This window comes from Schistocerca gregaria, chromosome 4 (genome assembly GCF_023897955.1).
Source record: "Schistocerca gregaria isolate iqSchGreg1 chromosome 4, iqSchGreg1.2, whole genome shotgun sequence".
Lineage (NCBI taxonomy): Eukaryota > Metazoa > Arthropoda > Insecta > Orthoptera > Acrididae > Schistocerca > Schistocerca gregaria.
Window position 1 is genome coordinate 28,939,452 of NC_064923.1, and position 17,292 is coordinate 28,956,743.

The 17,292-nt window shown below is 40.3% G+C and overlaps 1 protein-coding gene across 28 annotated transcripts in view; it reads left to right on the forward strand.

The window, feature by feature from the left end:
* LOC126266634 (kinectin) overlaps positions 1 to 17,292 on the forward strand; it is a 327,061-nt gene that overhangs the window by 243,970 nt on the left and 65,799 nt on the right. For all 28 annotated transcript variants that reach the window (XM_049970995.1, XM_049971006.1, XM_049971003.1 and 25 more), the window contains one exon: positions 1,042 to 1,134. In XM_049970995.1, the coding sequence (XP_049826952.1) occupies positions 1,042 to 1,134 (93 nt within the window). The remainder of the gene's footprint in view (positions 1 to 1,041; positions 1,135 to 17,292) is intronic.

Consider the following 17,292-nt stretch of genomic DNA (forward strand, 5'->3'; position numbering starts at 1 on the left):
GAAGGAGAGGGAAAAATGAAAGGGTGTGGGTTTTAAGGGAGAGGGTAAGGAGTCATTCCAATCCCGGGAGCGGAAAGACTTCCCTTAGGGGAAAAAAAAGGACAGGTATACACTCGCGCACACACACACACACACATATCCATCCGCACATACACAGACACAAGCAGACATATTTGCCTTTAAATATGTCTGCTTGTGTCTGTGTATGTGCGGATGGATATGTGTGTGTGTGTGTGTGCGCGAGTGTATACCTGTCCTTTTTTTTCCCCTAAGGGAAGTCTTTCCGCTCCCGGGATTGGAATGACTCCTTACCCTCTCCCTTAAAACCCACACCCTTTCATTTTTCCCTCTCCTTCCTTCCTTCCTGACGAAGCAACTGCCAGTTGCGAAAGCTTGTAATTCTGTGTGTGTGTTTGTGTGTTTTGTTCATGTGCCTGTCTGCCGGCGCTTTCCCGCTTGGTAAGTCTTGGAATCTTTATTTTTAATATATTTTTCCCATGTGGAAGTTTCTTTCTGTTTTATATATATATATATATATATATATATATATATATATATATATATATATATATATATATATATATATATATATATATAAAAAAATCAGTAATCTGTTTCATGGACAGCATGTACTTCAGTTGTCATTGAGATGCTTCCAACACCAATGGTGGTGATTTTTATGTATATAAGGTGTACAAGTAAATTATTACATTGTAGCAGTTTATATATTAGTTATAGCACCTTAAAAATGTATTGAGACACGTAGATATTGCAGGAATTCCTTAACAGGTGTGTAGTGATTTGCATTGTATTATTTGATGGTGAAGTCTTCAAAAAATCAGGGAAGTTTCAGTTGTGATTTTTTATTAAATCATACTGTCTTTCAATTATGTATGACAGACGTTCATAACAAGAATTAAGGTGTTACAACACAAATGTTGTTCCTTTTTAGAGTGCAGTTGCTGATGAAAAGTAGTAATTTATGTTTAATAATTCGAAATTCAGCCATAGGTTTAATTTATAATGATAATTCTTTTTCAGGAAATGGCCTCTGAGATACGTCTGCAGCAACAAACAACAACTAGGTTGCTTCTCCAACGAATTTTTCCCAGCATAAAAATAGATGGTGATGAGGTAATGTAACATACTCTAATAACTTTCTGAAACTGATACATGGTTTCTCACAGAGGAAAAGACTAATTGTCTAGCAGTAGCAGAGTAATTAGAAATACTCTTATTAATCTGAACAAGATCAAATCTTTTAGAAACATTGATTGGCTGTCTTTCGAAGACATACCATTCTCTTATTACTACAAAAGTATAATGCCAAAAAAGACAAGGCACATTTCCACAGATGTTGTGTATGGGCCACTCAACACAAGCCACCTGCTGCTGGTCTATTTGGAAAGCAGAAAGGGTACTCGGGCTCTCTTTGGATGACACTGTTATGTGTTCACAACAATGAATGAACTTTTGAGTAACATGGCTCACAGAACTTCAGGTGAAGCAAGCTACAATAATTTTTACCTGTGGCTGCTCATTGGCCACTCACAAACACATTATTTGCAAGTATGTACACAGTTAAAGCTGGAGAAAGACTAAATGCTTGAAAGCTGTGACCCAATTCGCATGGCAAGAGGATAGTGTTGCTGGCTCAGATCCACTATTCTGCAACTTCGTGTAACCTACAGTTGTGCATGCACAGCAGACTGTTTTGTCTTACTGATTGATGATGTCTCCTTCTGCCATTAAAGGCACGCTCTGGGATGTTGACGGTGTTGACAGCTGTAGGAATAGTGACAGTGCTGCGTATATAGATACCGTACTTACAGAGTTAATGATGAATTACACCCATAAGAAATGTATTCCATCATACACACTTGGCACTGCAAAAAAAAAAAAAGAAGCAAAAAGAAGGAAACATTTAAAAACAATACTTTGGACAGTTGGTCATGCCATAGACAGAGGCACACCACTTAAATCTGACAATGAATCAATTTCACTACTGTCCTTCGAGTAACTAGAAGTTATATTAAAATGTTCAAAATAATGCGTTAATCATGGTTAATTTTAACTGCGCATTCTTTCTCTCAAGCTTTCATTATTATTATTAATAATTCTGTCCCTTTACAGTCATTTGGTCATTTGTTTGTTTGTTTGTTTTTAGCCAGTTGACAATATCCAGTTTCTCAGAGGCAACTGGCGGCTTGTTATCAAGTTAGATGATAAAACCAGTTGCCCTTATATTTATCAAATTCATACGTAAGCTTTACAACATGGACCACTAAAAACCACCATTCCATTCATTTCTTCATGGTTGTTGGCAGTTTTAGTCATTGTTGTACAGGTTTTTGTAACACCTGCCGATGTAGCTACATTGTAGTGGGTGGTGGCATGGTAACAATGCCTATATTCAAAAGTATGGATTGCATTTTACCATGTTTTCTTGCGAAGAAATATTACCAAAGTTTTCTACTTATATTAATGTAAAAAATACACATCAGATTTTATTACAGTTTCTCTCCATTAACATTTAAAACCATAAATGCCACACTAAATTTTATAATAATTATTTTCTAGCTCAAATAACATTTGCCTTTATGAAGAAGAGTGTAGGTTGGTTGCTACTACAGCAATTAAGAGCAATAAATATAAAGTGCAGCTGTCTCTCCCTTGAAAAGTATCAATATTCAGAATGTACTTCGCCATGTATGTTTTCCAAATACTGAGATGGAAATACACACACACACACACACACACACACACACACACACACACACACACACACACACACATACACTTGGAGTATTTTTTAACATTGTCAATATATTCATCTGAAAAGTTTAACACAGTCTGTTGCTTGACAAAAATAATTGATGACTAATTCTGAGTGTAATCTCCTTCAGATTTAAAAAATTAAAATAAAAGAATGATAATTACTTGTTACAATAGATAAACAATAGGTTCAACTATTTACAGAATTTTGACAGCCTAATAATGCCTGACGGAGTGTTCACAGTTAACTGACGAGATTTTTTTAGATAAAAATATTCAGCCTGTAGCTATACAATAGAAAAATTCTGGTATATCAGTATCAAATTCGTGGTAACAGAGTCTGTTGGTACGTAGCATGTTATTAAAATCAGTTCATATTGCAGACATGTGCTGACTGAGAGATGTGGGAAATAGGGTAGGAGGAAGAAGGGGTTGCAGGAGAGGAATGCATTGTAAGAGAAAGTGGAAGAAAGGAGAGCACATAAATGCATTGTACTAAATGGCAGAAAAGTTGATCAGTATTTGACTAAGACGATAAAAATTATGTTTAGAGTTAAAAACCTAATAAGACCAACTGTCGTCATTTTGTGAGGTCAGAAACATCCATGGTTCCTTCATTTAGCTGTGGGCTCACCCTAAATGGTAGTGTGGTGACTTGCTAGTCCCAAAGTTAGCCTAGTTTTGAGAAGTAAACATTGATATTTGTTGTACAAAAGTTCTAGTGAAATGTAAATTCTTTAAAGGAGAACACTCGCTGAAAATCAGATGGAAGAGAGAGAGAGAGAGAGAGAGAGAGAGAGAGAGAGATAGCTGCCAGTATACTTGGCTCTTTGTAGGGGTGCTGAGGGGCAGAGGGAGGCTTTGTCAAACGACAACTCCGAAATCTTGCAAGATTTCTTTCTTTTGTTTCTGCCTATTACTAGGTCAGTGCTTCTAATTTTTTTGCGAGCAAACATTGATATTCGTACATTACATTTTTCCCGAAGGCATGCAGCTACACTGTATGGTTAAATGATGATGGCGTCCTCTTGAGTAAAATATTCCAGAGGTAAAGTAGTCCCCAATTCGTATCTCTGGGCAGGGACTACTCGACAGGACGTCGTTATCGGGAGAAAGAAAACTGGCATTCTATGGATCGGAGCATGGAATGTCAGATCCCTTAATCGGGCAGGTAGGTTAGAAAATTTAAAAAGGGAAATGGATAGGTTAAAGTTATAGTGGGAATTAGCGAATTTCGGTGGCAGGAGGAACAAGACTTTTGGTCAGGTGAATACAGGGTTATAAATACAAAATCAAATAGGGGTAATGCAGGAGTAGGTTTAATAATGAATAAAAAGAATAAGAGTGCGCATAAGCGACTACAAACAGCATAGTGAACGCCTTCTTGTGGCCAAAATACACAAAGCCCACGCTTACTACAGTAGTACAAGTTTATATGCCAACTAGCTCTGCAGATGACGAAGAAATTGAAGAAATGTATAATGAAATAAAAGGAATTATTCAGATATTGAAGGGAGACGAAAATTTAATTGTCATGGGTGACTGGAATTCGACAGTAGGAAAAGGAAGAGAAGGAAACATTGTAGGTGAATAGTGAATATGGATTGGGGGTAAGAAGTGAAAGAGGAAGCTGCCTGGTATAATTTTGCACAGAGCATAAATTAATCATAGCTAACACTTGGTTCAAAAATCATAAAAGAATGTTGTATACATGGAAGAAGCCTAGAGATACTGACAGGTTTCAAATATATTATATAATGGTAAGACAGAGATTTAGGAACCAGGTTTTAAATTGTAAGACATTTCCAGGGGCAGATGTGGACTCTGACCACAATCTATTGGTTATGACCTGTAGATTAACTGAAGAAACTGCAAAGAGGTGGGAATTTAAGGAGATGGGACCTCGATAAGCTGACTAAACCAGAGGTTGTACAGAGTTTCAGGGAGAGCATAAGGGAATAGTTGACAGGAATGGGGGGAAATAAATACAGTAGAAGAAGAATGGGTAGCTTTGAGGGATGAAATAGTGAAGGCAGCAGAGGATCAAGTAGCTAAAAAGACAAGGGCTAGTAGAAATTCTTGGGTAACAGAAGATACATTGAATTTAATTGATGAAAGGAGAGAATACAAAAATGCAGGAAATGAAGCAGACAAAAAGGAATACAAACGTCTCAAAAATGAGATCGACAGGAAGCGCAAAACGGCTAAGCAGGAATGGTTACAGGACAAATGTAAAGATGCAGAGGCTTATCTCACTCAGGGTAAGATAGGTACTGCCTACAGGAAAATTAAAGAGACCTTTGGAGAAAAGAGAACCACTTGTATGAACATAAAGAGCTCAGATGGAAACCCAGTTCTAAGCAAAGAAGGGAAAGCAGAAAGGTGGAAGGAGTGTATAGAGGGTCTATACAAGGGTGATATTCTTGAGGGCAATATTATGGAAATGGAATAGAATGTAGATGAAGATGAAATGGGAGATATGATACTGTGTGAAGAGTTTGATAGAGCACTGAAAGACCTGAGTCGAAACAAGGCCCTGGGAGTATGCAACATTCCTTTAGAACTACTGACAGCCTTGGGAGAGCCAGTCATGACAAAACTCTACCATCTGGTGAGCAAGACTGTAATAATTCCAATCCCAAAGAAAGAAAGTGTTGACACATGTGAAAATTACCGAACTATCAGTTTAATAGGTCACAGCTGCAAAATAATACCACTAACTCTTTACAGACGAAAGGAAAAACTGGTTAAAGCCGACCTCGGGGAAGATCAGTTTGGATTCCGTAGAAATATCGGAACATGTGAGGCAATACTGTCCGTAAGGAAAGGCAAACCTACATTTCTAGCATTTGTAGACTTAGAGAAAGCTTTTGACAATGTTGATTGGAATACTCTTTCAAATTCTGAAGGTGGCAAGAGTAAAATACACGGAGTGAAATGCTGTTTACAAATTGTACAGAAACCAGATGGCAATTTTAAGAGACGAGAGGCATGAAAGGGAAGCAGTGGTTGGGAAGGGAGTGAGACAGGGTTCTAGCCTCTCCCCGATGTTATTCAATCTGTATATTGAGCAAGCAGTAAAGGAAACAAAAGAAAAATTGGGAGTAGGTATTAGAATCCATGGAGATGAAATAAATTACATTGTAATTCTGTCAGAGACAGCAAAGGACTTGGAAGAGCAGTTGAACGGAATGGAAAGTGTCTTGAAAGGAGGTTGTAAGATGAACATCAACAAAAGCAAAACAAGGATAATGGAATGTAGTCGAATGAAGTCAGGTGATGTTGGGGGAATTAGATTAGGAAATGACACTTAAAGTAGTGAAGGAGGTTTGCTATTTGGGGAGCAAAATAACTGATGATGGTCGAAGTAGGGAAGATATAAAATGTAGCCTGGCAATTGCTAGGAAAGCGTTTCTGAAGAAGAGAAATTTGTTAACATAGAGTATAGATTTAAGTGTCAAGAAGTCATTTCTGAAAGTATTTGTATAGAGTATAGCCTGTATGGAAGTGAAACATGGACAATAAATAGTTTGGACAAGAACAGAATAGAAGCTTTCGAAATGTGGTGCTACAGAAGAATGCTGAAGATTAGATGGGTAGATCACATAACTAATGAGGAACTATTGAATAGTATTGGGGAGAAGAGAAGTTTGTGGCACAACTTGACCAGAAGAAGGGATCGGTTGGTAGGACATGTTTTGAGGCATCAAGGGATCACAAATTTAGTATTGGAGGGGAGCGTGGAGGGTAAAAATCGTAGAGGGAGACCAAGAGATGAATACACTAAGCAGATTCAGAAGGATGTAGGCTGCAGTACGTACTGGGAGATGAAGCAGCTTGTACAGGATAGAGTAGCATGGATAACTGCATTAAACTAGTCTCAGAACTGAAGACCACGACAACAACAACATTACATGTGCTGTGATTGACGTGAATTAGTTGTTCCTGAATTGTTGAGAATCAGTTCCTTCCCTAGAGAGCATACGGGGTGTTTTTCCCGTGGTCTACCTAGAAGTCCTGCCCCCCTCACAGCCATGCTACCTGTAAATGGGGCGTGCACTGTTGGAGTTGTCACATTTAGCGAGGCTGTCATATACGTAGAGTGTCACAGGCGGATGGGACGTCAGTGTGTGTTGTTAAGTTTCTTAAGCTATGCAGAATTCTCAAATTGCACCATAAACATAGATACGTTGCTGACCATTAAAACTGTGTCACCAGGAAAGATAAAAAAATGTTGCGCGTACACAGTACAGCACAAGGAACTGTAGGTGATCTGAGGATAAACGGGTTGTGACATTTGGTTGCTGGCTTGCCATAGATTTGAACTGGACTTTGATGACAGGTGTAAATACTTTGTTCCACATTGCTTCCACTCAATTTCAATTATCAGAAAGCTTCTGTTGTTGGACAACAGTGGTGTGACAGTCTGTCAGCAAAACGCAACCATATATTTTTGTTGGAAGGAAAATCTGAAAAATCTGTTGGCCAGTGCACCAGTCAAGTACCCTATGTATTCAGGTAGGTGAGGACAGAAGATTATGTCTGAGTCCTCGGAGATAGCCTACGGCTACTGGTCTCAGCATGACAGTAATGTAATAGCTGCCATCCGAATTCCAAACTGATGGCTACGGAAACTGGACATTTGGTATATCCAGAGGCACCTCGTACTGTCACTGTGTGCCAAAACTGTAAAACAGTGCCGGGTGTGATCGGGCAACATTCATTCTCCTCAGAGCCTGCATGCATGACCACATCCATCGTGATTCCTTATTCAGGACTGGATCCATCCAAAAAGATGGTGTGTTGCTATTACTGTGTCCAGTCTCATTGTATCAGTGTCCTCTCTGTTTGCCGTGCCAACAGTCTGTGACGTTAGAGATGTCATCGCCCCATCCATGCTGGCACTCGTCTCCCTGTGAAAGAGCCCATTTCTCAATTCAAAGGTACGAGATACAGGTCTAAAATCCTGTGTGGCTGAGAAAACAGCATCTGTCCTCTCAGGCTTCAGTCACAAGGAGACATAGAAATCGTGCATGGTAAGAAGTACGGTCCTCCTAAACCCGTAGATCCCATTTTTGTCCGACAGCCAGAGGATCCCAAATGATGCTAGTGGCGATATTGTCAGTTAGTCTTGATGGGCCATAATCCTGTTGGTGTCAAATTACCATGTGCACTGTTAGGCATTTGTCCTCCTCATTTAAACTGTAATGTGGTCTCACAACCGAACAACATTAAAGTGCAATTTCTGAATGAGAAACATGTTGCGTCATCATTCTTTATATACTGAATGTAGATGGTGTAACTACTACCTTGTGTTGGACTCAAATGTGTATCCAAGCATGTAGTAACTTCATGCCAGTTTTATGTTTGCCATGTGCAACTTTTATGGTGTTGTAATTTTAGTGGGTAGCTCAGTGTTTTAGCAGATTGTTGCGGATGAAGACCGTAGCTCTCAAGTTTTTTTTTTTAGTGTATTCATAAAATACCCAATACGCAATGTGTGTAACATTTTAATACTTACTATACGAGACTTGCTGATATTTTATTTTACTTTTTAGGTCTGAGGTTGGTCATTGTGTACTGTCAAAACCAGTAATAAGTCATACGTGTGTGTGTGTGTGTGTGTGTGTGTGTGTGTGTGTGTGTGAGTGTGAGGTGAGAGAGAGAGAGAGAGAGAGAGAGGGGGGGGGGGGGGGTTCAGTTTTTATGAACTTGTTTTCACAGTCCATTGCTTTGTCCTTAAGCTTATTCTTGTCTGTCACACACTGTATGTATGTTCTCATCTCTCCTATCCTGACGACATGGTAGAATTCGAAGAAATACACTCCAAAATCTCCACCAATTCATTCACTGTACAGCTAGTGTACAAAGCATGTAGGTTTCTGATTTAGGCACGAGCTGGAGTGCTACCTTGACTGTTGTTGTTGTCGTCTCCAATCCAAAGACTGGTATGACGGGGTGCGGTGCGGACACGCGCTCGCGTTCGTGTCATCTATCTTCGTCAAAGGCCTTGTTGGCCAGAAGCTTATTTTGTGACTGTTTTTTTGTTGTGCCTATCAGCAGTATGGTCTGTAGCAACTATCCTTTGTTACTTTTATGTCATACATTTTCAGTCAGTGATAAATAAACCTTGGCTGTAGGAAAACACTATGAAATAGAACAAATTGCTACTCACCACATAGAGGAGGTGTTAACTAGCAGGCAAGCAAATTTAAAGACTGCTAGAGGTCATCAGGAGTCATACTAAGTCCTTTGTTAGATTAAGACAAAATTCACACCCTCATATATGTGTAGCTCTCATGAACCCGGCTACTGTTATCTCCATGCGCAGAGGCCCGACTACGGTGAGCCTTAGTGGCGGTAAAGGAGAGGCATAGGGAGGAAAAGGGGAGGGGAAGGATGGCGGATTAGAGTGGGGAGCTGCTGTAGTGCTTTCTGAGGGAGTGTGCAGGGATGTGGTAGGGACAAAATGGTGGGGTGCTTGGCACTGTGCTGTCCCTGTCACATGCCGCAGGGGATAGGTTTGTGTGGGGCTGTAATGAGAGCAGGGAAAGGGATGAGGCAGGTGAAAGAGGGGGGGCTACAGGAATGAAGTATATGTTGCAGGGAGAGTTTCCACCTGCACAATTCAGAATAGCTGATGTTTCTGGGAACAGTCCAGATGTCACAGACTGTGAAGCAGTTGTTGAAGTCCAATACATCACGTCAGACAGCATGCACAGCATCTGATTGGTCCAGCCCTGTTTTGGCCACCAGAGGTGGAATGAAGATGGACAAGGATGTTGCATAAGTTATGTGGGTGGCAAAATAATGTTTCAAGAGTGGCGGGGGGCATTTTTTCTCATTTCAGTGAATGACTGAGGTAGTTGAAAGTTGTTGTTGTTGTTGTTGTTGTTGTTGTGGTCTTCAGTCCTGAGACTGGTTTGATGCAGCTCTCCATGCTACTCTATCCTGTGCAAGCTTCTTCGTCTCCCAGTACCTACTGCAACCTACAACCTTCTGAATCTGCTTAGTGTACTCAACTCTCGGTCTCCCTCTACGATTTTTACCCTCCACGCTGCCCTCCAATGCTAAATTTGTGATCCCTTGATGCCTCAAAACATGTCCTACCAACCGATCCCTTCTTCTAGTCAAGTTGTGCCACAAACTTCTCTTCTCCCCAATCCTATTCAATACCTCCTCATTAGTTACGTGATCTATCCACCTTATCTTCAGTATTCTTCTGTAGCACCACATTTCGAAAGCTTCTATTCTCTTCTTGTCCAAACTATTTATCGTCCATGTTTCACTTCCATACATGGCTACACTCCAAACAAATACTTTCAGAAACGACTTCCTGATACATAAATCTATATTCAATGTTAACAAATTTCTCTTCTTCAGAAACGCTTTCCTTGCCATTGCCAGTCTACACTTTATATCCTCTCTACTTCGACCATCATCAGTAATTTTGTCCCCCAAATAGCAAAACTCCTCTACTACTATTAGTGTCTCATTTCTTAATCTAATTCCCTCAGCATCACCCGATTTAATTTGACTACATTCCATTATCCTCGTTTTGCTTTTGTTAATGTTCATCTTATATCCTCCTTTCAAGACACTGTCCATTCCGTTCAACTGCTCTTCCAAATCCTTTGCTGTCTCTGACAGAATTACAACATCATCGGCAAACCTCAAAGTTTTTACTTCGTCTCCATGAATTTTAATACCTACTCCAAATTTTTCTTTTGTTTCCTTTACTGCTTGCTCAATATACAGATTGAATAACATTGGGGTGAGGCTACAACCCTGTCTCACTCCTTTCCCAACCACTGCTTCCCTTTCATGCCCCTCGACTCTTCTTACTGCCATCTGGTTTCTGTACAAATTATAAATAGCCTTTCGCTTCCTGTATTTTACCCCTGCCACCTTTAGAATTTGAAAAAGAGTATTCCAGTCAACATTGTCAAAAGCTTTCTCTAAGTCTACAAATGCTAGAAACGTAGGTTTGCCTTTTCTTAATCTTTCTTCTAAGATAAGTCGTAAGGTCAGTATTGCCTCACGTGTTCCAACATTTCGACGGAATCCAAACTGATCCTCCCCGAGGTCTGCATCTACCAGTTTTTCCATTCGTCTGTAAAGAATTCGCGTTAGTATTTTGCAGCCGTGGCTTATTAAACTGATAGTTAGGTAATTTTCACATCTGTCAGCACCTGCTTTCTTTGGGATTGGAATAATTATATTCTTCTTGAAGTCTGAGGGTATTTCGCCTGTCTCATACATCTTGCTCACCAGCTGGTAGAGTTTTGTCATGACTGGCTCTCCCAAGGCCGTCAGTAGTTCTAATGCAATGTTGTCTACTCCGGGGGCCTTGTTTTGACTCAGGTCTTTCAGTGCTCTGTCAAACTCTTCACGCAGTATCGTATCTCCCATTTCGTCTTCATCTATGTCCTCTTCTATTTCCATAATATTGTCCTCAAGTACATCGCCCTTGTATAAACCTTCTATATACTCCTTCCACCTTTCTGCCTTCCCTTCTTTGCTTAGAACTGGGCTGCCATCTGAGCTCTTGATATTCATACACGTGGTTCTCTTCTCTCCAAAGGTCTCTTTAATTTTCCTGTAGGCAGTATCTATCTTACCCCTAGTGAGATAAGCTTCTACATCCTTACATTTGTCCTCTAGCCATCCCTGTTTAGCCATTTTGCACTTCCTGTCGATCTCATTTTTGTGACGTTTGTATTCCTTTTTGCCTGCTTCATTTACTGCATTTTTATATTTTCTCCTTTCATCAATTAAATTCAATATTTCTTCTGTTACCCAAGGATTTCTAGCAGCCCTCGTCTTTGTACCTACTTTATCCTCTGCTGCCTTCACTACTACATCCCTCAGAGCTACCCATTCTTCTTCTACTGTATTTCTTTCCCCTATTCCTGTCAATTGTTCCCTTATGCTCTCTCTGAAACTCTGTACAACCTCTGGTTCTTTCAGTTTATCCAGGTCCCATCTCCTTAATTTCCCACATTTTTGCAGTTTCTTCAGTTTTAATCTACAGGTCATAACCAATAGATTGTGGTCAGAGTCCACATCTGCCCCTGGAAATGTCTTACAACTTAAAACCTGGTTCCTAAATCTCTGTCTTACCATTATATAATCTATCTGATACCTTTTAGTATCTCCAGGGTTCTTCCACGTATACAACCTTCTTTCATGATTCTTAAACCAAGTGTTAGTTATGATTAAGTTGTGCTCTGTGCAAAATTCTACTAGGCGGCTTCCTCTTTCATTTCTTAGCCCCAATCCATATTCACCTACTATGTTTCCTTCTCTCCCTTTTCCTACACTCGAATTCCAGTCACCCATGACAATTAAATTTTCGTCTCCCTTCACTATCTGAATAATTTCTTTTATTTCATCGTACATTTCTTCAATTTCTTCATCATCTGCAGAGCTAGTTGGCATATAAACTTGTACTACTGTAGTAGGTGTGGGTTTCGTATCTATCTTGGCCACAATAATGCGTTCACTAAGCTGTTTGTAGTAGCTTACCCACATTTCTATTTTCCTATTTATTATTAAACCTACTCCTTTATTACCCCTATTTGATTTTGTATTTATAACCCTGTATTCACCTGACCAAAAGTCTTGTTTCTCCTGCCACCGAAATTCGCTAATTCCCACTATATCTAACTTTACCCTATCCATTTCCCTTTTTAAATTTTCTAACCTACCTGCCCGATTAAGGGATCTGACATTCCACGCTCCGATCCGTAGAATGCCAGTTTTCTTTCTCCTGATAACGACATCCTCCTGAGTAGTCCCTGCCCGGAGATCCGAATGGGGGACTATTTTACCTCCGGAATATTTTACCCAAGAGGATGCCATCATCATTTAATCATACAGTAAAGCTGCATGTCCTCGGGAAAAATTACGGCTGTAGTTTCCCCTTGCTTTCAGCCGTTCGCAGTACCAGCACAGCAAGGCTGTTTTGGTTAATGTTGCAAGGCCAGATCAGTCAATCATCCAGACTGTTGCCCCTGCAACTACTGAAAAGGCTGCTGCCCCTCTTCAGGAACCACACGTTTGTCTGGCCTCTCAACAGATACCCCTCCGTTGTGGTTGCACCTACGGTACGGCCATCTGTATCGCTGAGGCACGCAAGCCTCCCCACCAACGGCAAGGTCCATGGTTCATGGGGGGAGGTTGAAAGTATATGGAGAATATGATTCGGTTGCTCCAGTCTTAGATGGCACCAGTTTGTGTGCTCCTTAGTGGCAGTCAGTGTGTATTTGAAGGATGGTAAGTGACTGTGACTGTGGAGACAAAGTGTAGGAGATCAGTTTCCGGTCAAGGCGGGGAGAGTAATTTCACTCTGTGAAGACCTTGGCGAAACATTCGGCACATTTGGAGAGGGCTGCTCACAACTTAAGTTGAGAAATCTGTGGGTAGCTAGGCTGTGTAATCAGATCTGTCAGTGTGGAATGGTTGGCAGCTGTCAAAGTAGGGGTATTGTATTGGTGGTTGGTAGCTTTGATGTGGACAGACCATCACTGAGGTGGTAGACTTTGAAAGTGACTTGTTGGACTGATGAGGACCAGGTGAAGTGCATGTGGGAGAGAAAGTGTTGTTCTGGAAAATGTGGATAGGGTGCCCTAACTCTTCATCTAGATCAGGAAAATGTCATCAATGTGTGCTTGACATATACCAGAATGTGCCTTTAATGTTAGGTAAGATGATTACACTTCTTGAGTTGTAATATGGTCAGAGGTTTGTGAGAATTAATTAAGAAGACTGTTGATAAATTTTCAGTGTGTGTGTGTGTCATATACTTTATAAAATAAAAAAACCCCCAAGTTTCTGTGGTAACTGAAGTGGATTTTTATTCTGTAAATATGTTCCTCAGGTGAACATCCACACCTGATCAGACATTTTGTTCATATCATTTATTACATGTATATTTTTCTAGCTTTTGGCCTAATCTTTGTTTTGCGCAACTGCAGGTCACCTGGCAATCAAATGAAGTAGTTTTCAGTGGTGGTGAGTTACAGCAGTACAGTATTTTGTGAAGGAATACACTGCCATTTGGCCGAATATTTCTCTACATTTCTCATGTGCAAGCTAAATCTCAGCTCTCACACCATTATTCAGTACAGTGATTTCAGACCATTAATGTGTGCCAGCCGGGGTGGCCGAGGGGTTATAAGCGCTAGTCTGCAACCGCGCGACTGCTATGGTTGCAGGTTCGAATCCTGCCTCGGGCATGTGTGTGTGTGATGTCCTTAGGTTGGTTAGGTTTAAGTAGTTCTACGTTCTAGGGGACTGATGACCTCAGAAGTTAAGTCCTATAGTGCTCAGAGCCATTTGAACTATTAACATGTTCTACTGTGTACTGTGCAGGCTGATTTTTACACAGTTTTCCAAATTTGCTTAACATGCTGTAAATTGTACAAAATAAATGTCTTATAGGAATGTGGCATATTGTCATATAAGCACACTGTATCTGTGAAACCCAGCCCAAAGTAAGTAAACACAAAACTAGCCTTAATAATATGTCATCTGTCATGGTACACAGCAATCTAAGATATTGTAATTGATAATGGCATGAAAGCCAAAGTCTTCATTGTACACAGGAAATATCCAGAAATATACAGCCAATAAATGGTGTATTCTCTCAAATAAAAAAAAGTGATGTGATGATGATCATACCTTGATTGCAACTGTACTTGTACTTGAAGTCTCATTCTTCCTGCCATCACTAGTTTCCAGTAAATCTAAATTTGCCCTATGCACTTCCCTTGTCAAATTCTCTAACCTACCTATCTGGTTTTAAGGGATTTACCATTCCACATTCTGAACCATATAATGCCAGTTTTGTTTCTTGTGACAGCAGTATCCTCTGTGCCTGGAGCCCCGTGTTGGACAGTTTCACTTCTGGAATAGTTTATTCAAAAGGACCCATTAAGCTATACGTGCCCTCAGAAAAAATATGGGCCAATGTATCCCCTCACTTTCACCTGTTTGCAGTACCAGCATAGCGAGGACATGCAGGCAGATGTTAAAGAGACCAGACTGTTGCCTTGCAACCACTGAAAAGGCCTATCTGGTCTGTCTGTCTATATATATATATACTACTCCATTATGGCAGCTGTCTGTGTGATTGAGCTGTGCAAGCTGCATCATCTTGGTGAGGTCAGTGGTCTGTGGACAGTGCTAAACCAAATTTTCAAAAAGGAGAGAGAAGGAAAAGCCTGTGCTGTATTGTCTGGAGTACTGTTGTTAAATTTTGTACAGAGCTTCCTCTGTAAGAAAGAGCTGTGACTATATGCACAAGAAATTTGACACACAAATGAGGAGACTGATACTGCAAATTTCTCTGCTTCCCAAATACATATAAAATACATATAAAATATAATAAAGTATTAGGACTCATTAGAGTTCACAAACTTTTACATTTATCACTTCTGCTGCTCAAAATATGTCTGTACATCATTTCCAATAAGGTCGTTCAGGAGATGGAAAAACTCACAATCTGATTGTAGAAAGGTGAAAATAATTTCTTTTCAATTGTGTTGTAGTTGTTGCCTGCTTCCTTTTCTAAAATAGGGTCAAGCATGTAATATGATTTATTTGTTGTGATGTCATTTACTGGTGCATTATTTCGATGTTTTTTCTTCGTGCTATGTAATCAGTTCTCTTACATTTTTGGCAGCCATGCACTCCGTTAGTTGCATAAGCTATATCTCTGGATGTGAATATGGAATCTGAAGGCATCGTATTCCAGGCAGTTTCTGATAGAAGAGTTGTTGTCACCTCACATAAATGAAGCTTGATACTTTGCTCTTAGTACCTTTAGTACAGCTTTAAGCTTCTAGGTAACATTTTTCAGGGGATTCGGTTTTGAAAAGAAAACAATTATTGTGATTGAAGGAGACAGAATACATCATCCTCAGATACACCTGTAGGAACTTTCAGTTCAAATTTTAAATTACTGATATGAAAAGGAAACAATTTGAAAACACACAATGCAGAAACCTTTTGCAGAATGGTAAAGGGGGGACATAGGTGAGAGGAAGTGAGGGTAGTAAAGTTATGAAGGGATTATAAGGGCCTGAAGAGGTCCAATATCCAGTAAAGCCCTACAGTTCATTCAACAAATCAGTACCAGTCAGTGTTAAAGGCAAGCTAGCTATGTTATAAAGAAAGTAAGGCAAACAATCCAAAATCGGTAGTTTGCATTTGCAAATATGTGGACAGAAAGTGGGAAAGGTAATTGTGATGTTCTGGCAGGTTGAAATTACTGGTATTGGCAGATAAACACTATGATAAAAGTAGAAAGGTAATTCCTAAATGTAGTAGTGTAGAATGATGAAGTTGGGAGAGACTTACAGTGATCAGCCAGAACATTATGACCGCTGACTTATTGTCCATATAAAACTTACAGGTGGTACCAGTGTCATGTGGTGAGTAATGATTACTAGTCAGAGACCCACATGGTGCATGTAGTATCAGTCTGTGTGTAGAATGGGGAAGGCATGTGATCTATCAGAGCCAGATTGAGGGCACATTGTGATGGCCTGGAGGCTCTGCATGAGCCTTTAGGAAACTGCTTGACTTGCCGGTTGTTCAAACAATATTTGTGGTGTCTTCAACACACCTAACATCATACTTTAAAGCTGGGCAGAGTACAAGTGTGTCTGAATACACAGTGTACCGAACACCCCTAACGATGAGCCTCTGCAGGTGCTGAGCCGTGCATGGCAACTAAGACAGAAATGGGCATGTGGCAATCGACACTGGACATTGACACAGTGGGAGAGTGTCGCATCATGCAGCCCCCCCCCCTCTCTTCCCTCCTTCCCTCCCCTCCCTCCTTCCCTCCCCTCCCCTCCCCTCCCCCCCCCCCCCCGGCGCGCACACACACACACACACACACACACACACACACACACACACACACACACACACACACACACACACACACGTTTCTTACTAGAACCAAATAGATACTTTAAGAATACTACAGGTTGTATACGACCTGGGACAACCATGAAATCCGGGAAAAACCCGAGAATTTTTTCATCCGGGAGTTAAATTTTTGTAATTTTGACTGGAAAGAATTGATTCTCTAGCAAAGAATGTTAATGTATCCTGCTACTGGAGACTGGTGCTGCAGCAATAAAATATTATCGAGAGGGGAAAAAAATAAAACTTCAGTGGCAAAGCATAAGCATCTGCAAACAGCAAAATATGTCAAAAGCCATAGGGCGAAGACTATGTAATACGTCGTAACAATAAACTGCTTTCTACGAGCGTGACGTCACAACTATTTACATTAAGTTCGTTGACCAATTGCCAATGGGCGCATGCGCAGTTGACTCGTGTATGGGCAGTAGAGATGGGTAAACTGAAACACGTAACTGTTTCGAAACAAATGATACAGTACAATGTAATGTTTCGATACGGAGGTTCTAAACAGTGAAACAGTTTGTGTTTTGTAATCTAATAAACCTACACATTTTATCATCTTGAATGCCTACA